General features: G+C 35.0%; 1 protein-coding gene across 17 annotated transcripts in view; it reads left to right on the plus strand.

The window, feature by feature from the left end:
- The window catches only part of PTPRK (protein tyrosine phosphatase receptor type K), a 604,334-nt gene that overhangs the window by 338,796 nt on the left and 241,580 nt on the right, over window positions 1-23,958 (plus strand). For all 17 annotated transcript variants that reach the window (XM_089332697.1, XM_089332699.1, XM_089332700.1 and 14 more), the window contains exon 7: window positions 15,850-16,143. In XM_089332697.1, coding sequence (XP_089188823.1) covers window positions 15,850-16,143 — 294 coding nt within the window. The remainder of the gene's footprint in view (window positions 1-15,849; window positions 16,144-23,958) is intronic.

Raw genomic sequence — 23,958 nt, forward strand, 5'->3', positions numbered from 1 at the left:
CATTCTCCTTCCCTTCTCTTTCATTGATTCTAAATAAAAAATTAGTATAATCGTGAAACAACTTATTGATTGATTTGGTTAATCTTTTTGAGCAATTAGCACTGGTTATTCATTTGGCAAGGAACTAAGTACATGAGCCAATCCCTGCTGCTTCCCAGGAAGCTGGTTTGAAAGCCGAGTAGCTGGGATTTGAACCAGGTACTCCTACATGGACTGCAGATGTCCCAAGCTGTGACTTAACTGCTGCTCTAAACCCCTACCCCAGATACAGTCTTTAGTCTCTTATTGTTACAAATGTAGCTATCAGAGTATCTAGTTTTCAATTTAAAATCCAATATCCTTTTTAAACCTTGTTCCAGATTTCCTTTTTCCTCTATGGCTTCTTTTTGTGAGATTTGATAAGTTTATAAAACATCTCTTAATCCTGCTACTTTTTATGTCCAACTGCAAAAAAAAAAAAAAATCTATTCCAGATTTAGTTACCAACAAATATATGAAAATTTTAAAATTTATTGGACTTTAAAAATTATTGGAGTTTGAGTGAGATATGTCAATAAATTGGGAAAGTCCTTAGAACTTTGTTTTTCTTCCATATCCATTGGTGATGAAGGTATGTTAGCTCCAATTGGTAAGGTTGCTTTAGAAACTTAGTGATACAACACAGTGAGGATCTTGATCTAGCCATTTATTCTTCTTTCCAGCAATGTACATTTCATAAAACAAATGCTTTAGAAAAAAAATTGTTGTGTTCAAGAGAGTATTATAGGTCCTTTACTCACACCATTTCTCTAATTTGAAGGCAACTATTCTGAATATTCCATTTTACTTTCAGGGAATGTGAGTCTGATAGGTAAAGGAATTCCATTCATAGGGCCCTGATGGACTAGCTCCACATTGTAACCCAAATCTCACCCCATTGCTCTTATTCTTTATACTTGGCCATGGTAACATCAGGTTACACAAAACCAAAATTTATAGAAAAATGCTACTTAAGACAAGATTTTTAAAATGTGAATAGGAAATAGATATGAGATGTTGCCCTTAAAATTTAATGACTCCAACTACAGATACTAAGATTCTCATCCATCACTTTAGATATATTATGTTTATTTTAAATCACTTGACTGTTGTTTCTAACTGTATCCTGTCCCGATGAAAAACATTATGGTTGTAATCTACCATGTTATAGCACTGACCTATATAGAGTAGCAGGAAATATGTCTCTGTAATCAAGTATTGAGTATTTTTAAAACTATGTATGACCACCATACATCTTCCTAGATTCTGCTGTTATAACATAAATGTGTGCATACAACTTAGTGGCATAAAGCAATCAGCATCTTATAATGTTCACAATTTTGTTGAAATTTGAAAACACATACCAGGAATGGTTTATCTCTGTCACAGGACTTTTGGGTCCTGAGGCAAGAAGTTTTAAATTGAGCAGCTTGATGGTGGCTCAGATCCTCTTAGGGCTTGCTTGTTCATGCCTATACCTGACACTTGGTCTGGGATCAGTTCCTCCAGCCTGCTGCAGATTTTACATGTTGACTCTGGGCTCCAAGATCAGGCAAACCAGGTTCTAGGGAAAAGTGGGAAAGCTTCATCATCTAGCCTCAGGAATCTCATTCCCTGCCTTCCTCTGTGCTCTACTTGTTGAGGCAGGCATCAGGGCTCTCACATTTAAGGGATAGTATCATGGACCTGACCTCTCAATAGGAGAGACATCAAACAATTTGTGAGCATGTTTTTAGACCACAATAGTGATTATGTTGTTTTATGACATTGTTTCATTTTATGTGTGTTATGTATAATGCTGTAATAATCACATATACTCTTGAGCCAGCATAGATTCTGGTTTCATTTTTTTTCCTTACCATTTTGCCTGTAATTTGAATCTCTTTATGGTGTTGAGTCTTTGTCACTGATATCTTCTTTACTATTTAATTTTCATGTTTTATGAGGAGGAAAAAGAAGTTTGCAATGAGTATATTTGTTTATCCACATAACATGGTGTACATTCATATGTTCAAATAAAATAACTTTTTAAAGATCTATTTGAAAGGCAGTTAGAGAGATAGAAAGAGAGAGAGAGAGAGAGAGAGAGAGAGAGAGAGAGAGAGAGAAATATCTTCCATCTACTGATTCACTCCCCAAATGACCTAATCAGCCAGGTCTGGGCCAGGCCAGATCCAGGAGCCATTAACACTATCCAGATCTTGCACATGGGTAGCAGGGGCCCAGTACTATCATCTGCTGTCATCTGCTACCATCGGCTGCTTCCCTGCACATTGCAAGGAGCTGAGCTGGATTGGAAGTGGAGCAACCAGGACTTGAATTGGCACTCTGATATGGGATGCCTATGTCATCAACTTAATGAGTTTTACTGCAATATGAGCCCTATAAAATAACTTCCAAAAGATTAAAAATATTGAGCTACAAATTAAGGACTTTACATGTTAAACAAATTGATATGCTTTATAGTAATTGTACTTATGGTATACATTTATGATTAATTTCTAAACTTACTGTCAACATTTTCCATCTGTCAGACTCTTAATAAGTCCTAAACAGCACTCTGGCCTCAGAATCAGCCCTTAAGGCTATAACTAGTACTGAAACAGTATTTTACACTTTGTGTTTCTGTGTGGGTGCAAACTGATGAAATCTTTACTTAATATATACTAAATTGATCTTCTGTATATAAATACAATTGAAAATGAATCTTGATGTGAATGGGATGGGAGAGGGAGTGGGAGATGGGAGGGGTGCGAGTTGGAAGGAAGTTATGGGGGGGAGCCATTGTAATCCATAAACTGTACTTTGGAAATTATATTTACTAAATAAAAGTTAAAAAAAAAAACTTGAACAGGGGCCAGTGCTGTGGTGTAGCGGGTAAAGCCACCGCCTGAAGTGCTGGCATCCCATATGTGTGCCAGTTCAAGTCCCAGCTGCTCCACTTCCGATCCAGCTCTCTGCTATGGCCTGGGAAAGCAGTGGAAAATGGCCCAAGTGCTTGGGCTCCTGCACTCACGTTGGAGATTCAGAGGAAGCTCCTGGCTTCTGGCTTCAGATCGGTGCAGCTCTAGCCGTTGTGCCAATAGGGAGTGAACCAGCAGGTGGAAAACCTTTTTCTCTCCCTTTCCTTCTCTCTCTGTGTAACTGTGACTTTCAAATAAATAAATAAATCTTTAAAAAAAAAAACTGAAGAAAGTCATACAAGTCCACATTTAAAAACATTAAGTGGATAACTATTGCTTTGGATGAAGAAGTGTTATCCTTTTCTTTCAATAAGGAATTCTATCAGGTATCAACTTATATAAGTATGTCATTTTCCAAAACAATGTCAAAATGCATAGTACTTGTTTTTCCATCTTTTTAATACTTGCAAAATTAGGCTTCCTTGCCCAATTCTTTATAAAACTTATGACTGAACTGCTGTTTACTAGATCTTTCATGAAAATACATATATTAATACATTTTGTTTTGTTATGGTTTCCTATCAAATTTTTAATTGATGTGGATAACGTTGGAAGATGATAGGAAATTTGAAGTTAACACAAACGAATATATGATATAAGTTGGTATTCATTGTGTGCCCTTACATTTAGAAACCATGATATTTATAAAAGTAGAACAGGGAAGTTTTTGACATTCAGGAAGGGCAATAACTGTAAAAAGATGAGCCTAACTCCTTAGCTGTGTAGTTGCATTGCTTACAATGTAGAAACCCTTTGTCTAACTTACTGAGAGACTTTCCACTGCTTTGTACGGATGGATCACAGAATTGGGATTGCTTTCCAATATTTTATGTTTTAGGTGATATGATTTATTTTGATATTTTCTGCTGTCAGTGTATAGGTTACCTTTTTTTGGTGTAGAAGTGGGACTGTTCACAAAGAATGGAAATAAAAGGTCTTTTGCTGGTTGAACTGTCACGCTAGTACAAAATGTCCTGGGCAGATACATGCTTACATGCTTAAATATCTTTAAAATGTCAGTAAGTTATTATTTTCTCAGATAGGCCTATAATTATTCTTGTCCACCTCCTGGGAAATTTGAAGTTGAAATCAGTTTCCATCTGATTATAAAACTAGGTGTGGTGATTTTCTTTTTGATGACACTTTGACTATTAGTTGTGGGTATTTTTGGTCCCTAGAGGAATTCTAATAGAACTGCATGATTAAAATAATTATGCAGAAGTCCTTATCATTATGGGCACCATAGTGATGGCTCTATTTTTATGGCATTGCCCTTTTATTCATGGTGCTACCAATGCACTCTCCAGTTACCCATAAAACCTCTTAGTTAAAGGACTTGAACTAAGTTAGAGTGCTCAGAAATCTGTCCTCTGGTTCATTGGTTCAAATCTCTAGATTTTTATATTGTTGCCATCATGAATAGGGTTTCTGGAGGCAATGGCTGCATCTGCTGAAATCATTTGTCAATAAAAGTTCTCTGTCTCCTGATTTAGTACAAGGTATTTAACCCAACAGAATACATTATTGTTTTGGTTTAATAATCGAATTCAGGAGCTATTCTGTAATTGCTCATTTTATCATTTGCTTAAATTAATGTATATTGGGAATCTTTATGCCATGAAACTGTTTGGTCCTTATAAGCTAATGATGCATTTTCTCTGCTATGAAGATTTTTAGAGGCACTGAAGATTGATATTTTTCAGCTGAAAACAATTAAAATTATGACTGCACTCCAGTTAGTAGTGCACCCATAAACCCTATTATGTAGAGGAATTATGCATATGGCTGAGGTTCTATCTACTGGTTGTATTAAGCCATCATAAATTCTTTTTCACAAAGAAGTAAATGTATTACTTAGTGTCTAGAAGAATATGCTGTGTCAAACAACAACAGCTCTGTTTCCTCCAGAGTCTTGTAGAAATAACAGGTAAATAATCATTTACCTGGTTTCCTTGGAGTCAATGAAATCCTGGATTTTACCTGCCTGGAAACCAAGGACCCTGCGTGGAGGGAGCATTTAGTTTCTCATGAGTTCATTATACTGAGCTTGGAATGATCATAAAGTATTTGTAATAAAGATATTTACCGTGTGTCATATTAGAAGGAGTCAACACAATGGAGTGTTTGGGCCAGAGGACAAGCTAACAAAGGTCAATTTTATTTAGTTACAATTAAATGCTAGAAATTCTCCTAATTTCATGGTTTTAAAATTCATTAAAATTTGGAATTTAGCCTCATGCATTCTTAAAATTTGCTTATTTTCTATCTGTGAAATACTTAGTGTATTTTTAATGTTTTTTTCTTATTAAACATACACAAATATGTAAATGTATGTTTATATATATGGAGAGAGAGAGATTATAATCTCATTGTAGAAACTGCTTACTAGAGTTTTTATCTTTTAATTGGTATTTCTTTGTTCACTGGATTTTTCCCTTGTGTCTTAATATGAGTGATTCATATGAATGGTGCTATAGCTTTTCAAATCTTCCTGCTTATAAACTGGAATGGAACAGAAGCCAAAACTATATAACTTAGACATATTTAAAAATGTTGGAACATGGGCATATATTGTCATTTGTAAACATATTTCTTTTTTTTCTCCCTCCATGTTTTATCTCCTCTCCTCTAAAGGTGACTGATGCGGTGGTTATGTGATTTTCAGTTTATGACTCTAGACTTGAGAGAACTGAACACAGTTGGAACTTTCTTAGTTTTACTACAGAGTTGATTGTTATTTCTAGAATAAACTGAATGTTCTTTCTTTGAAATGTTTTGAACACTTTGAGCTCTAACAAAGCTGAAAGAGAGATTAAACAACCATAAAAACACTCTTCTGTGTTTATTAGCTTATGATTCATTCACAGGTATTCATAATTTTCATCATATGTGGTTTGTACTACTTAGAGAAGCTTTTCTAAAATTGTTAAAGTAGTGCACTAATTCATAATTTGTAACCAATCTGTTGCATAGATACTAATGAGGAAATGAGATACAGATTCATAATTATCATATAGTATACTTTTAAAAACCCTCCACCTTTTTATATATCCTTCATATGACCCTGACCTTGTTTTTCATTTCTGCTGACAAAACTAAAATAGTTCATTACTGCTCTGCCTTTTTATTTCAAGCCATTGATAAAATTATTGCTGCAGTGTTTTCAAATCAAGGTAAATAAAATGCCACAATAATGCATGGGATGTAAAATTCAGTATGCAGAATTTGCAGTTTCATTGCTGAAATTATTATCCTTACTTCAACATGTTTGGCAGTAAGAAATAAAAATATTACAGAGAGAAAATTCTGTGATTCCACATTATCTTGAAGTTTAGAAAAACAGATGAATCATACAGGGATATGAGATTAAAATAATAGTTCTTGCAACATGAGGCGTTGCATATTTGGCATCAGATTTTTCTCTTGAATTAAACTTTGTTCTGGAAATATGAAGATTTCTCAGAAGGTTTGGGAGAAACAGAATTTTTACTTTGGTATAAAGTTATTTAGACATCAATGTACTTTTTTTTCCAAAGTACCCGGTTTTCCATGAACTTCCAGAAGACCCCTTGTATATACAATTTCAAAATTTTCTTGGTGACAACTAACCAACCACAAAAAAGGAAACCTGTTGAAGTAAAAGGGACACTATGAGAAACAGTGACTTGATCAGCCCTTGTCCTAACTGTTGATGTACAATTTAATACTTTATCCCTTTTAGTATTTCTTTTTGTTCTAGTTAATACTATTGGTTGAACTCTATAATTAACACACATTTATTCTTAGGTGTTGAAATTTAACTGAAAAGTGATCCCTGTTCTATATAAGAGTGGGAATAAGAGAGGGAGGAGATGTACAATTTGGGACATGCTCAATTGGACTTGCCCCAAATGGTGGAGATAGAAATGTGCCAGGGGATTCCAGTGCAGTCCCATCAAGATTGCATGTACCAATGCCATCTCACTAGTCCAAGTGATCAATTTCAGTTCACAGTTGATCACACTGATAGGTCTAAGAGCCAAAGGGATCACACAAACAAGACTAGTGTCTGCGAATACTAACTGATAGAATAAAAAAGGGAGAGAACGATCCAACATGGGAAGCGGGATACACAGCAGACTCATAGAATGGTGGATGTCCTAAACAGCACTCTGGCCTCAGAATCAGCCCTTAAGGCATTTGGATGTGGCTGAAGAGCCCATGAGAGTATTTTAGGCATGTAAAGTCAAGACACTCTGGGAAAAAAAAAAAATGACCTAAATGAAAGACCTCTGCGAGTGAGATCCCAGTGGAAAGAATGGGACATCAAAGAAGGAGGTACCTTTCTCTGAAGGAAGGAGAGAACTTCCACTTTGACTATGACCTTGTCTAAATAAGATCAAAGTCAGCGAACTCAAGAGGCTTCCATAGCCTTGGCAACTCATGACTAGAGCCTAGGGAGATTACTGACGCCATAAACAAGAGTGTCAAATTGTTAAGTCAACAACAGGAGTCACTGTGTACTTACTGTTCATGTGGGATCTCTGTCCTTAATGTGTTGTCCAGTGTGAAGTAATGCTATAACTAGTACTGAAACAGTATTTTACACTTTGTATATCTGTGTGGGTGCAAACTGATGAAATCTTTACTTAATATATGCTAAATTGATCTTCTGTATATAAATGCAATTGAAAATGAATCTTGATGTGAATGGGATGGGAGAGGGAGTGGGAGATGGGAGGGGTGTGAGTTGGAGGGAAGTTATTGGGGGGAAGCCATTGTAACCCATAAACTGTACTTTGGAAATTATATTTACTAAATAAAAGTTTGAAAAAGAGTTTTCTTGTACCAAAATAGTTTTAATTTCATTTTCCATGAACTTTTTGAAAAACTCCCACATATAGTCATGAATGTGTATATAGATTGATTAACAAATATTCATTCATTCTTGTATATGTACAAGTATATGTTTTCTTATAAATCCTGATCATTATTACTTATTTAAATCCCTTTAAAATTCACTGTGGAGATTTTTTTTTCTTTACATGTAAAATACTTTTTGAAAATATTTTCATTGACCTGATTTGGCTGAAAGACAAAAAAGAATTATTGCTAGTTTTTTAGCTGTGTCCCTTTTAGAAGCTAGATAAATCATTCCGTGTCACTTGGTCACTAAGCAGTTGCTTAGAAAGTGTTCTTTTGTTCCACTCAACTAACTCCTTTAATTAAATAGTAACATTTTGTGGGTACTGTGTATCAATGTCACAGCAGTTGGCTAGCTCTCTGGTTCAAACTATGCCAGAGTAAATCTTTTTTGAGTAGTTAATTTCAGCATCTGAAAATAAGTTAAATAAAAAATACACAACATTTTAGTGTTGCCGTCTTCAGATGATAATTCTCACATTGAAGTTGCAGCATACATTTTCTTGGTTAGAACAGGTTCAATGTATGTAGATAGTTTTTTCCTATAGTGTCACAAGTAGCTTTTTTCTTCAATGCATTGTTCAGCTGTTCATTCATTCCATAAGCATAGTACTGGATATTTTCAGACACAGCAGGAAGTACTGGGAATGTAATGGTGAAAAACGTTCACAGTTATATTACATTACAAATTTTATTGGAAAACAGATATAAAAGAAAAAGCTTACTCGTTCGTGAACTCACAGTTCCACCACTGTTAGCTTTTTGTGTATTTTCTTCTTTTTGTGGTGGTTTTTGATCCTCCCCACAAGGGTATATAATTTGTCTTTTTTTAGTGAAAATTACTAATATTCATAATTTGCATTCTTAAAGCTTCTTTGGAATGAGATTTAATAGATATATCATTACATGCTTCACCAGTTTCTTGTTGAATGTTTTTATTGTGTTTCTGCCCTAAATTCTTAGAAATGGAATTATTATGAACACATATAAAGTAATGTACACATTATTATTGCTTAGGAAATATTGATGTTTTGTTTGCAAAGGTCATTGTTACAAGTTCACTTGCTTATGAACAAAGTGTGTACTCCTGGACACTGGTCAAACCTGTTTCAATAAACGATCACCTATACAGGAGTAACACTCTCTTGCTGACCAATCTGTGCCATTGCTGTTTGACTGATGGAAATAGGAATGATAACATGATGAGTAAGCATAGGCCGTGGATTTAATATTTTCTACCTGGTTACCTACTTACCCCTATGAAATCATGTGCCTCTACTTATGTCCTGGTTTTCAGAAGTTGTGACATAGTGTGAGTGTAGGCAGTGAGAAACACGTCCACTTTTTCTACAATTCATTGTAATCTCATCCTGGCAGCATTTATTTTTATAGTGATGATTAAAAATAAACATAAAAGATAAAAATATCTCCTAGGGACTGACATAGGGGCCTTAGGTTTGACAACATCTAAACTTTGCAATGTCTTTTTTATAGAAAACTTTTATTTATTTAATAAATATAAATTTTGACAGTACAACTTTTGGATATAGCAGTTCTTCGCCCCATAATCACCCTCCTAACAGCAAACCATCCCATCTCCTACTCCCTCTCCCATCCCATTCTTCATTAAGATTCATTTTTAGGCCCGCGCCACAGCTCACTTGTCTAGTCTTCCACCTGCAGCACTGGGGTACCCCGGGTTCTTGTCCCGGTTGGGGCGCCGGATTCTCTTCTGGTTGCTCCTCTTCCAGTCCAGCTCTCTGCTGTGGCCCGGGAAGGCAGTGGAGGATGGCCCAAATGCTTGGGCCCTGCACTCACATGGGAGACCAGGAGGAAGTACCTGGCTCCTGGCTTTGGATAGGTGCAGCGTGTAGCGCACGCACCAGCCACAGTGGCCATTTGAGGCGTGAACCAAAGGAAAAGGAAGACCTTTCTCTCTGTCTCTCTCTCTCTCTCTCTCTCTCTCTCACTGTCTAACTCAGACTGTCAAAAAATTCATTTTTAATTATCTTTATATACAGAAGGTCAACTCTATACTAAGTAAAGATTTGAACAGTTTTCACCCAATGTCTTAGCCATAACTTTGATTAGTGTAAGCTGATGAGTCACCTGACTGATATGATTGGAAAAAATCGGATTGATTGATTTTGATAGGAATTTTATTGTAATTTTAGACTAAAATATATTAAAATCACAATTATTGTGTATGTATCAATTAAAAAAACTATGTTTTAATTGTGTCATTGCATAGATATTAAATATAACAATACCAACTTATAAAGAAATTTTATATAAAAAGTCTATTTAAACAAAATTTTTAGAAATTGCTGACTTTATCATTGATATGAGCAAAAATCATGACACAATATCCATGAAAGTGAACAGAAACCTATTTGGCTCCCTAAGGAACTTGTTAGGAATATAAATTTAAGTATCAAAAGATAATAGAATGCAAATCATGAAAGAACATTGTTATAAATATGTCTGGGTTACAGCTCATAAACTGCAACCGCTGGAGAAACATTGTTGAATAAATCTGAAACTTTCAAATGCATATTTTGTATTTTAACATCTAAAGAAAATTGTAACTCATATTGTCACATATATGACAATATATATCTATGGAAAATGAATCATGAAAAATCTGATCTCCATTTCTTATGTGATCGAAGGTTATTTTCATGTTCATCAGTGATATTGTTTCAGGATTCTTGACTCACTCAAGTGCCATTAAATTACTTTGTTATACCATTGAAGTATAATTTACAATCATTTAAAAATTATTACCGGGTAGCTTGCCACATAAATATGTTAACTGTATCATACAATGTTTCAAACTTCCTTCTCTCAGTCTTTTTTATGTCCATTCTCTTTATTGGAACATCCACCAGATTATAGCAATGAAACTTAAGCGAGAAGTATGAAGTTAGTGCATTTGTTATTTAACAAAGAGCCAGAACTGGATTAGTATTTCAGTGAGAAGGATAATAACGAAATACAATAAATTAAAATTTGAAGTGATCCATTCTTTTACCCAAATGGCATCAAAATAAGAATTAAAAATTGTTTCCAACATGTAAATATTCTAAGGTGAATATTTTTGAGAATTTAGACGTGGTAACTAGGAATGGTTTCTCTGGTAGTCAATTTATCATTTCTATTTTCATTTCTTTTTACAGCAAATAAATTATTTGCTCTTTTGTAATTTCCACTGCTGTGAGTTTTAGGTGAATTACTTTCTGTTCGTAAGTGATGTGTTCCAAATGTACTGTTCTATGGAATTTCTGAGTATTGCCTTATATGGAAAAATATTTATATAGGTGATTAAATAATTTTAAATAATATGTCCTGAATTTCTCATATGGGCCCTAAATGCAACCATAAGTATCAAAATACATGGAAAGGAGAGAGATTTGAGTCCAGTCAGAAGAGTAGGCAAAGTGAGTAATGAGGCAGAAAATAATAAGACCACAAGACAAATAATACCAGGAGTTGCTGAGAGTGGAAGAGGCAAAGAATGAATTTCCTTAGAAGCTTTGGGGCAAGGATGGCCTTCGGACACCTTCACTATGATCCAGTGTTACTGCCTTCAGATTTCTGGCTTCCTAGACTGTGAGAGACTAAGTTTCTGTGGGGTTGAGCTGCAAGTTTGTGTTATTTTTCACAGCAGCCATCAAAGTCTAATGAAATAGCATTGCCTACATCTGCAATAGGAGGGTTAAACTAATGATACTTTATGTCAAGTCCTCATTGACAATAAGTAAAACAGCCATGATGAAGTAGGACTGAAGCTTGTTTAGTATCTGTTTGGAAAAATGAATAAATGTTATTTGCCTTGCATTTACTTTGTTACTGACTTTTTCTGTCTTTATGGCTTCTTTTTCTCATTTTGCATTTTATTAATTAACTGGATCATCTAACTGACACATGTGTTTGTAGATTAACTGTATCTCCTAAGCCATACATGTTTGTGAATATGGGAGAAATTGGATAAGAATCTACTTCCATAATGATCCACTTAATTTCAAGACACCTTTAAGAATTATTTGAAAAATAAAAACAAATAAAGCAATTTGAATATATAATTGGAATTTTATAGTAGGTTCAGTTCTAGAATAATGAAAGTAAGTCATTAATTGAAAATTAATTGGTAACACCAGCAACGTTTATCTTGTATTTTGAGGATTGCATGCTTCAGCTGATACCGAGTATGCAGTTGGGATTTATTGGCATAGTGGCTCTAGGTCTGAAAATGTATTAAGTTATGGAAAATATTAATATTGCTGCAGAACAATTACTTGTTCATTTGCTACCTGATTAAAATTCATGCATAATTTATTGAAATGAATAGAGATTTTTGTAAATAAGACTCCATTTCTCAAGGGCCTGAAAACAAAATATGTATGCTAATCTAAGGCTACTTTTTACCTCCAGTGTAGAACATTTAGTCTGTATCAGTATATTAGTCTCAGTGCAAGGCTTTACTTTTTACACTTGCTGTTAATCAATGTATATACATCTAAGACACTCTTCACATTGCCATAGTTCCAAAATTGAGCTATTGCTTTGATTGTTGGACTGTCTCTTACCCCTTCTTTTGCGTGACCACAGGGAGTGAGATGTGAAAGCGATTAGAGTGTATTGCTGTCCTTCTTTATGCTAAGAACCTGTTATATCATACTGTTTTCTTCACTTACATATACTACTAGTGTTGAATATTAATTTCTGATTTTAAAATATGTATGTTCTCTTGGAAAACAAAGAAAAATACTATCACAGGGCGTTGATGTATTTAGAACTGTAGTCTTTTAAAATTCTTCAAACAGTGCATAGTTAACCAACAAAGAATTTGTAATGCAAAGTTAAGTTATAGATTCTGATTTACTCCGATATTACTGTGTATTTTTTGCTTGAAAACTAGGCCTGTTGATTCCAAATTTCATTTTTTATATGTAGCTTCCTTGAACATATAAATCATGGGAGAAACAGTATGCTTTATTATATTCTTATTTCTAATACTTGTGCATTGTTATAGACTTTTCCTGGTATTTTTCTCCATTCCATCTTCTGCTCTCTTGTTTCCTGTTTATTTTTCATGGCAAGAGTATGTGGGGTTTTGGTAGAATGGATTTAACATGTGAAACACATACATATAAAGTAAGGTTTCAGAATACCTATAGCCAAGGTTTGTGACTTATATTTTATTTGAAAATCATTTCTGTTTGTACTTCATGTCAAATAGCCGATCTCTTCAGGTCATTGTTGTGTTGTAAAATAAGCAAAGTAGGGCCAGCACTGTGGTGCAGCAGGTTAAAATCCCAGCCTACAGCACCAATGTCCCATGTGAGCGTTGTCTCAAATCCCAGCTGCTCCACTTCCCATCTAGCTCCCTGCTAATGCACCTGGGAAGGCAGTGGAAGAAGGCCCAAGTCCTTGGACCCCTGTACCCACGTGGGAGACCTGGAAGAAGCTCCTGGCTCTTGGCTTCAGATCAGCTCAGCTCTGCTCTGGCCATTGAAGCCATTTGGGGAGTGAACCACCAGATGGAAGTTCCCTCTCTCTCTCTTTGTTTCTGTCTCTGTCTCTCTCTCTCTCTGTCACTCTGTCTTTCAAATAAATAAAATAAATCTTTAAAAAAAACGAGTGAAGCATTGCTACTCTCAGATGACTAATTTAGTGAGCTGGGAATTCAGGATTGTTTCCCATTTAAATTAGTTGATATATGAGCCGTCTGGAAGGAGAACAAATGTTGGACAAATGTGGCAACTCAGTTTATCCACAACACACAGAATGCTTCTTAAAGTATATGTAACTTTTAGATAGACTGGAAAGAGATTTGCATTTTTCCTATTACATTCATTTTTCTTTTCAGTTGCATTTCAGCTTAGTTTTAGGGACTAGTTTAATTTTCCTTTTCTACCAAAACTTTTAAAAATTCTCAATTTAAATGGTATTAAATAAGTATTAAATAAGTTTGTGGAATTTGTGGTGTGAAATGCTTAGTTCTATCCTATTTTTGCTGATAAGTGAAAACGAAGCTTAGATTGTTTTTATTTAAACTTTTTCCTTTGAGAATAATTCTGTATTGAATTCAGTTGTGAAATTGAAATAGTTGACTGGTTACACAATTTTGACTCTTTATTACAAAGCAGCAAGTAGAAAACAGTTTTATGTTTACATTTTACAAAGGTCCTATGGAGAATTACTTTTCTATAGAAGTAAAAAAAAATTTAAATGTATACTAGTACAGTTTATAGAACATGTGAGTTTTATTTGGATTTTACACAGGAGAATCACAAGATCATATGGTTCTACTGTAAACTCGTTTGAAAGCTATTGCCATAAAGAGCTGTATTTGAGGGGAGTACCTTACATTATTCAAGTGGTTTGAGATAGAAAAAAAAAATGTTAGCTTGACCTGTTATTCTTCATCATAATATTCTGTTTGATTTTTCCATAACTCTCAGTTTAAAATAAGGATTTTATTGATATGCTGTTACTGTGTCTCCTTCACAATATTGCATGTGTAGCCAGTATGTAGAACTTTCTAGCAGTTTGTACTCAATAAATATTTGTCATGTGACCTTTGAGGCCATATTCTTGAAGAGGACCGCACCCTGCAGAAATCTAGACCAGCTAGTCTTACCACTTACTAGGGATGCTTATAATTCAGAGGCTTTTTAGGTGGAAACTAGAGTTGTAATCAGCCAGACTTAAAAAGCATACTAGAGGCTTCAGTGAAAAATTCGTTTTTCATGTAAACTGGCAAAAGAAAGCAAAACCTTCTATGAGCTTTGCTTTTTCTTTTCTCTTTTGCATTGTATCTTTCTGTTCAATGTATTATTATTAAAATGTAAAATCTAGTTTGAAAGTTACTGTGTGTTCCTAACTTGCCTGTGAGTGCATTTTCTCCAGTCCCCACTACCTATGGTAGATCAGGGTGAGGCAGTATTGAGTGGTTGCAGTTAATAAGTGTGCAGTGCTCTCTTAAAATTGTATTTAAATAAATTTTTAGCAATTACACCATTATTAACATTTTCATTTAAAGTCTTTTAACTTCCCTGAGAAGTGTGAGAAATGTTCTAGAAATTCAAAGAAAACCTAACTTGATCACAATGTACTGATTAGAACTTCATTGCATATCATTCCCGGTGAACAGACCCTACCCACAGAGCTAGGTCTGTGAGTTGTATGAAGTGTCTTACTTTGGGTACATTGTTGTGAATGGGTAAAGAAATGCTCTGAGGCATCCTTGAAACACTAAAATAATGTTTACCAAAGTATCTTCCAAACAAAATATCTTAAGCTATCCAAAATTAAGTCCTTCCACATGTGAGTTGAATGTCCTATGCATTGCCTTACCCTGTGCAATTCCCAAAGGCCAGTGATGTGTGGTGATTTGTGATTTTGCCCAGGTGTGAATTTCTGTTTTTTACACTCTGAGGTGGGTATGTGGGAACTAGTCAGGACCTAGCATCAGCTTCCAGTTCAGCTTTTGCTATATTGTCTTCTTTTATACACCTTTCTGAACTCTGGAAAATTTTAAAGAGCAATACAAAACAAAACCAAAATAAACAGTTGGCTGTATTTCATGAATGAAATCAGTATCAAAGATCAGCTCTATTCTGTCCAGATTGCTAATCAGAGCTATCTAGCTCTAAACATTTTTTCTTTATTTTCCTTGTTCACTGTGTCTTTACAAGTTTGTCTCCTGGAGAGGAATGTTTTTAATAAAATGAATCTTGTGCTAAGTTAAAATGTTCTTAAACCAACCTCTCACACATTATCTTCTCTTTAAAAGTGCAGTTGCCAGACCACTCATGTCCTGGTATTCTTTCAAATATTTATCATGTGATCCTAAATAAATCAGTCATTAAGACTTTAGACTCTGGGAGATATTCATATATTGGTATATTATGAGGCTTTAGAGTTTTAAGTAATTGGAGTTCATACTCTTCTCTTGTAGAACCACCAAGACCCATTGCTCCTCCCCAGCTGCTCGGTGTTGGGCCCACCTATTTGCTGATTCAACTAAATGCCAACTCCATCATTGGCGATGGTCCCATTATCCTGAAAGAAGTGGAGTACCGAATGACATCCGGATCCTGGACAGAAACCCATGCAGTCAATGCTCCAACTTACAAATTATGGCATTTAGATCCAGATACTGAGTATGAAATCCGTGTCCTGCTTACAAGACCTGGTGAAGGAGGGACAGGGCTCCCGGGACCTCCGCTGATCACCAGAACCAAATGTGCAGGTAAGACTGAATGGCAGGCCCTCCTGACATGTGAAGAACCTCACAGAGGATGCCTAATATTAAAAGTTCTCTTTATTTAAAGTATGATATAGTCATACTTGTGAAAGAATTCCTGAATTAGGTAAGTCATTATCTTGATTGTGTCATTTGACATATTACAGAGCAATGTGAATGCTTCCGTATTGTTATTTTGGTATAGTTATGACTCAAAATTCTTTTCTTATATTGTAATTTTGATGAACGTGCTGGGTCCTGGAAACTCAGGTGTAGGTGAAAGTATGATTGAGAGAGAAGACTTTTTGAGTTAAAGCAAATACTGATTGCCTTTTTACTATGTGGAAATTGTATTCCTTAATAATTTTGTTACAGTCAGAGGCCAGACCTTATAACATAGATAGGAAAAGTTACTCTGGACAATACCTTGATGATATTACTATTCTATTTAGTAAATCCTGTTGTTGAGGATTAGCTCAGTGACATCAGCTGTAAAACAGAGAAGTTTTCCTTACATTTTTTTTCCCTTTCATCTTTAAGATTTGTCATTGTCCTCCCTATGCCTGACACAAAATGATTAAAATAGAAGCATATGGAGAGCACAAAAGGATAAACTAAAATAAAAAGTAATGTATAGTCATATATCCTAGCTATTTACTATGCCATATTATTATAATGGAAAGAATGGTTAGCTATTTATTAAAAGTAACTAAATAATTTCATCTAAGTTGATTTCTTTTTTATTACATTGTTTATTATTGAAAATATTTTTGTTGTTTAAAGATGCATTGTGTATCTATCCAGCATTATATTGAAGTATCTGTCACTTTACATGGACCTATATGTCTTCCTTTTTATTGAGTACATGTTTATTCTTGAATACTTAATGTGTTAGTTTATGAAAATGAAAATTAAAATTGTGGGGGAATCTATGCTAACATAAGTACCTGTAAAATAGCTTTTGTTTTTGAACATCTGTTCATAATTTGTAATACTGTTAGGCTAGTCACTAAGAATGCTGATCTACAATTAAAGCAAAGTCCATCTAATTAACAGTTATAGTGTAACACTTAACTATTTTTTTAATCTAGAAAAATTCATTTTTCATGTAAACTGGCAAAAGAAAGCAAAACCTTCTATGAGCTTTGCTTTTTCTTTTCTCTTTTGCATTGTATCTTTCTGAATTGTGAGACCACATGGAACCTTAAGAATAATTATAAATACTTTGTAACCACATGTTTGTGTGAGATACTCATTTCACATAAGTATCAGTTATAAAGGAACAATGATTATTTTCTACCTTCCAGAAATTCTCATTTCATTTCACACCACAAAGTCACAGTTTTACTAGGTATTAATAAAAGAGTGAATTAGTTACTGTTTACTATATTTAAAATTTCATTTTGATGTATTTTAGTGATTGACACTTATGTCAATAGCAAATTTTTTTTTAAGATTTATTTATTTATTTGAAAATCAGAATTACACAGAGAGAGGAGAGGCAGAGAGAGAGGTCTTCTGTGCATTGGTTCACTCCCCAGATGGCCACAATGGACAGAGCTGTACCGATCTGAAGCCAGGAGCTTCTTCCGGGTGTCCCACGTGGCACAGGGGCCCAAGCACTTGGGCCGTCTTCCACTGCTTTCCCAGGCCACAGCAGAAAGCTGGATTGGAAGAGGAGCAGCAGGGACTAGAACCAGCGCCCTTATGGGATGCCAGTGCTCCAGGCCAGGGCATTAACCCACTGTGCCACAGCGCTGTCCCAATAGCAAATATTGTTTACTTGGAGAAGTTTGTGAATAGTTTTCTGTAAAATTTATTCATTGATTTTATTTATGTATTTAAATGAATACATCTGTTATTTTTAAATGAAAAATATATTTTTTTCATTTTAATAAAATAAAAAATATTTTTATAGTTAAATATCAATTGATGCTATTCTAGAACCAACATTGGAAGTGCAGCTATCATGATATCTTGTATTCACATCAAACTGTAAGTTTGAAATAGTATGATTCTAATTTTGTAGCTTGTGAATTTAAGACTTGGGGAGAAAAACATGATAATCAATGGCTTGTCCAGTGCAAGAATGCCAGGTAGCAAGGGCCTAACCCCATTTTTTCCAGTACTTTAAAAACCTTGGATCTTTTCCATTTTAATGCTACCATTGTGATCCACTGCCTTTTGCGATGGTGTATTATGAATAGATTAAAGAACAGCAAAATCTGGGAGGCATGTACAATTTAAAAAATGGAGTCTGTGTGGCTAAATGAGACCCTGAGAAAGCATGCCTTAATGTTTACAACTTTACTTTTCTTGAAAACACGATAAATTCTTCTGAACACTCCAATATATGCTGTGTTTTAAATACTTCAAACAGTTAAAGAAGTGTCAAAAAGTGCCTTACTTTATTATTTTCTAAAAATGTCCTGCATGGTTGCCAAAGCTATGTTTTTGTTGTTGTTGTTGTTTGGTTTTCTTTCTAAAGTACATTAAAACCATTTGGTAAGGCAATTACCTGCTTCAGGAACTCTTAAGTTAGGAGAGGTAGTAATTACAGCCTCTGGTGAGTGAAGCCACCTACGCTTGCCTCATGCTCTTCTGTGAACCTGAGGGGTATGATTTTCACCTGTTAGTTTATATCTCACACATGTTATTGTTTAGACAATGTTTCTTATGGTATTTTACAAATTTTTAAAAAGGGATATTAAATGGGAAGTAATTCAAAAACTCTATTGAACAATCAGAGAAAGTGAGCTTTTTTTTTTTTTCTGTGTGTCTATTTCCTCTGGGTATGCCATCTGGTACAGAAGCTAAGAAAATAAAGTTTCCCTTTCTCTTATTAAATGGAAATAAAATATGCCATCATCAGAAATCGTCTGCATTGGATGTTCTGACAATTGCATGTTAACGTTGCTCTTTTACATTACCTTCTGCTGCTGGGTAAGCCATTGTGGAGCAGTTTTATGATTAAATGACATTTTAGAAACATCTCCCTCATAAGGTGGGTCAATAGTTCAGAGTGTCCAGAACGTAATGTATTTACATAGTTGGGGAAACTACTCTGCACACTTACACTGAAGTTCAACACTCTTGGCAGTGGCGGTTTTCAGTGGAACATGCAGGACTATAATGCAATGAAAAAGAAAGTAGCAGTTTTACATGTAAGCAAATACTTAAAATGCTTTTTTTTCAGTCCTAAATCCAAAACTGGAACAACAACAACAACACAACAACAACAGAAAAGCCACTGGTCAGAAATGAAATTTTGGTTTTTATGTTGTAGCTTCATCAACAACATGGTAACACATACTGTTACTTTTGTCCAAGATAGTTATTAATCACAAAGACTTACTGCCATTGACACTAAGCCTAGAGGTTAAAACAAACATCTCTTCTGAATTGTTTAGTTTAACCATAGAAGAATTAGTTACAATTTGATGTCAAACTAAGGCTTATATCAGTACATGTTTCAAAATTTAGGCAATGCTATCCTAATTAAAGTTAAGAAAACTAATAGTAAAAAGTCATAAGAGAAGTACAGGAAAATAGTTCTTAATTTCTTAGAGATCTAAAAGACTAAAATCTTGACTGAGATTCCTTTCTTTTTATTGAGTAGTTATCTGATTTAGTTTTTCATATTGTGCAGAGAATATTTGTGTTAAATATATTTATCTATTCAGAAAATCTTTTGTTGACTTCTTTTTTTGTTTACAGTGTTGGATTAGGTCTTCAAAGCTCTACAGGCATTGCTTTGCAAATACGCCACTGGTCCTCAGGAGGGATAGACATATAAATAAAAACTAAAATGAATAGAAGTAAAAACAGAGGAGACTGCATGTTTAACCCAGTTGTAAACATTACTGATGTTTTTTGGCTTCTGAATATAGATGGGTTCAGTGAATCATTGGCTAACTCTGGACTTGTGGTAGGATAAAAGCTGGCAGATAAGCCATGGTTAGTTCTGACATGATTCAGCTGTTATCTAGCTGGTTTTATGATGCAGCCTGAGACTAATGGATTTGCTTTTAGAAAGATCACCCCTTCTCTGTGGAAGAGGAGTTCGAGTTAAGGAAGGACTGTAGGCAGAGAGACCATGAAAACATGCCTTTAATAATACACACACTACACACACAAACACATACATACACATACACACACACATGAGGGAACTTCAAAAATTACCTGGAAAAATGGAGTTAAAGGATAAATTAATTTTGTTGCAAAAAAATTGAAATATATATGTATGAGTGGCCTCCATAAAGTTTGTGGAATGTGTATTATCAAAAACTCTACACAGATAAATATGTGTTGTTTACACTCTTCTTTACTGATCTAAGAATAGATTAGTATTATGAAATTAATTAAGTTCCTGGAAAATACTATCATTCCTAGTAATCAAGAAAGTTTTTTTTCAACAGAGATGTTATTAATTGTAAGTGATCTAACTTACTTTATTGCTTTTGAATTACTTTCCTTTCCAAATATGTACATTGTCCTATATCATTAATTCTCATGCAAATCACATGCTATAATTGCCTGAGACCAGCTCCAGCCAGTCCAGGTGCCCCAATGTGTGACAAGTGTTGGGGCTCAAAGAAATGAGCGACAAACTCACAGCAAGGCTGATGGCAGGGCTCTGGCTCTCGAGCACCAGACTTTATTTTTATATCATAAGTCAAATAATGATTCTTTTTTCTCACAATAACAAGTCTGTTGTCCATTTTTTTCTAATTACAATTTCTTTGATTTCCAAGGGCATATTCAGAGCATGGGTTACAGTCACAGACAGGTGCGAGATAATGGGCTGCCCACATATGCCAAGGCCCGGAGTGCTGTCGAGCTATGCAGAAATTGGCTACATAAGCTAGAATATTACTTTCCTAATCTAATCTTTATAGGAAGCCCCAAGTTCAAAGCAGGCCTTTTATAAATGCATCCCCTCTTTGCAGTTCTTTCTATAACTCTAATTTCTTTATTGCACTTATTTGAAGGTTCACTTAGATCTATTCTATAGTTTTGACATCCTAACCATTGCTATATTTGTAGTACATATTGAATTAAAGCTTTAGTAACATTTATCTTTATTCTAGTGGGAAATATCTTTTGACTCTTTTCCACAAACAGCTCAACTTTTAAAGCATTAACCGTTCTCCTATGTTAGCATTTGATTTGATTAGAATTTACAAAGCAATGGGCATTTGGGGGATAATGAAATAGGAGTACTTCCTAAAATAGGAATAATGATTAGCAATCATTAGTGGGACCACCAGGAAGCTCCGGCTTTCTTATGCAGGGTCTAGTTCCCAACAAACCTAAAACCACCAATAGACCTCAGCTGTCCTTCTCACGCCTTGCTGAGACACCTTCTGCTGTGACCTTGTCAGCCAGCTGAAGTTGCCTTGGCCTCGCCATATAATACATTATTTTACAGGGGAATATCTTAGAATAGTGGAAGGAGGTTCAGGAGGTGGTGTGTATTGGAAGGGACATCTGTTCATTTAACAATTTTATGGAGGGTCTGAGATGTACACATTGCCATTTTCAGTGTAATTAAGTCTACACTTAAGCACCTGGCAGTCCAGTGTTAGAACTGCAATAAAAATTAACATATAGTGATACTATAAAACTACAGAATACCCCAGAAATCTTGAGAAGTGAGGGAGAATTTCTGATAAAAAATATTGTTTCTCACTCATTGTTGACTTTTCTTGATAGAGCTGGATTAGTTCCTGTGATAAATAAAGAGCCTATGGCCTCATCCCTAATTCCTGTGAAATCCTGTATAAAACACTTTCCTGCCAGTAGTCACTGCAGGTTGATTTGCCTTCTTGCTTTCTTTTGAACCACACTACAGAAATCTGTGCAGACAGATGGAGAGATTAAAAAGAAGATACAATTCATGTCCTAATTTATGTCTTCAAACTAATTGCATGTTTTCTTAATATCTGTGATATAGGGATCATAAAATATATTCTAAATTCCATGGAGAGAGGGAGAGAGAGATAGAGACTTATCAAGGAATCAATATCTGTATAGTCTACAAATGATCTATAATGCTAGGAGTTCCCCAGCATAAGAGTTGTGAAAGTTAAACAAATATGAAACCATCTCAGTCACTACCATTTTAAAATTTTTACCTCAGGAGCTACTCATACCTCAGTTCAGGGCACATTTCCTTGTAGGTGATATTATATCATCGGTTGCAATGTAATTAACTTTACTAAATAGAATTGGTTGGTTTTCAGCTTAAAATGGCCTCATCTGACTAACTTTCCTGTGGATAAGCATTTGCTAACCAGTGAAAACGACACTATATTTATTCTTCCATAGTACTTTACCACATGTTGAGCTGTTAACTGTATCATTAAGTAGTCTTTTTATTGGCTTCATTTGTTTTTATTGAATTTTGCAGAGTACAATAAAGCCGACAGGTGGAAATGATTTGAATAACAGTATTAGTCTTATGAAGTGTCTTCGGTTTCCCCTGAAGTCCTATGACTTTTACTTGCTATCAAGTAATGGAAAGGCTTTATAAATAAAATGATGTGTTAATAAATGATCGAAATGAAATGACACAGGAGGGCTTGGCAAAGCAAATGACCTAGATAGAATTAGAAGAACTTGGGTCACAAAAGCAATCCTTCAAGGATATATTCCTTATGAAGATGAGTTTAGGGCCGGCACTGTGGCACAATGGTTAAAGCCCTGGCCTGAAGTGCTGGCATCCCATATGGGCGCCAGTTCTGGTCCTGGTATTCCTCTTCCAATCCAGCTCTCTGCTATGGCCTGGGAAAGCAGTGGAAGATGGCCCAAGTCCTTGGGTCCCTGCACCCACGTGGGAGACCTGGAATAAGCTTCTGGCTCATGGCGTCAGGTTGGCTCAGCGCCAACTGTTGTGGCCATCTGGGGAGTGAACCAGCGGATGGAAGACCTCTCCCTCTGTCTCTATCTCTCTCTATAACTCTTTCAAATAAATAAAATCTTTTTTTTTTTTTTTCCTCTAAAAAGAAGATGAGATTAAGAGACCCAGCCTCTGGGCTTAGACATTCCCTTGCTGGTGCCAGTGTAGTCACAATAATTAACAGACTTGATACTGATGTCCTTCACCTCTACTCAAAGAATCAGCCTCGGCTTTCAGTTGTCATTTATTTTTGGAATTCACTTATCCAGATCCATCCTAGTGATAATTAGGATCTTAGGAGACTGTTGGTCATTCTGTGTAGTTTTGGATGGAAAAAAATGACATTGCTTGATTGTGTCTAATGATTTTCATTGCATAATTTGAATTTTACCTAAATTTGAACCTAAGATCTTGAGCTTAGGATCTCTCTTTCTGGTCATCCATTCTTTATACAATTTACAGCCTTATTATAGCTAATAATTGTTGTAGGGTTACTTCTTCCTTCCTTTTTCCTCTCCACAAACCTTCATGTGAACTGAAGGAAAATTGAAGGAAAGAGATAGTGACTAAATTCTAATTTTGATTCTTGAAAGTTATATATCATGAACCCAATAGAAAATGAACTTCAAATTGCAGATATGTTTGCCTTTTATGTCACTGTAAGTAAAATCACTGAAAATTCAGCTGTCACTACATATGATACGGCCTAGAAATCATCGAGTCATGTCCATTTATTTGTGTTAGTTAAATAGTTTCAATGAAGTTGAGTTTAAATAATTCATCTTTCATTTTTTTGCCATGTTATGATTTTACACCACTACATAATCCTTTTCTACAAAAAAAATGAAAAAGCGATTCCTAAAGCAGTGATTTTTATTTATTAAATTGTTTTGAGTTTGAACTAATGCTACATGTGA

The sequence above is a fragment of the Oryctolagus cuniculus genome, chromosome 5 (assembly GCF_051225735.1).
Source record: "Oryctolagus cuniculus isolate XC-2025 breed Fujian yellow rabbit chromosome 5, ASM5122573v1, whole genome shotgun sequence".
NCBI lineage: Eukaryota > Metazoa > Chordata > Mammalia > Lagomorpha > Leporidae > Oryctolagus > Oryctolagus cuniculus.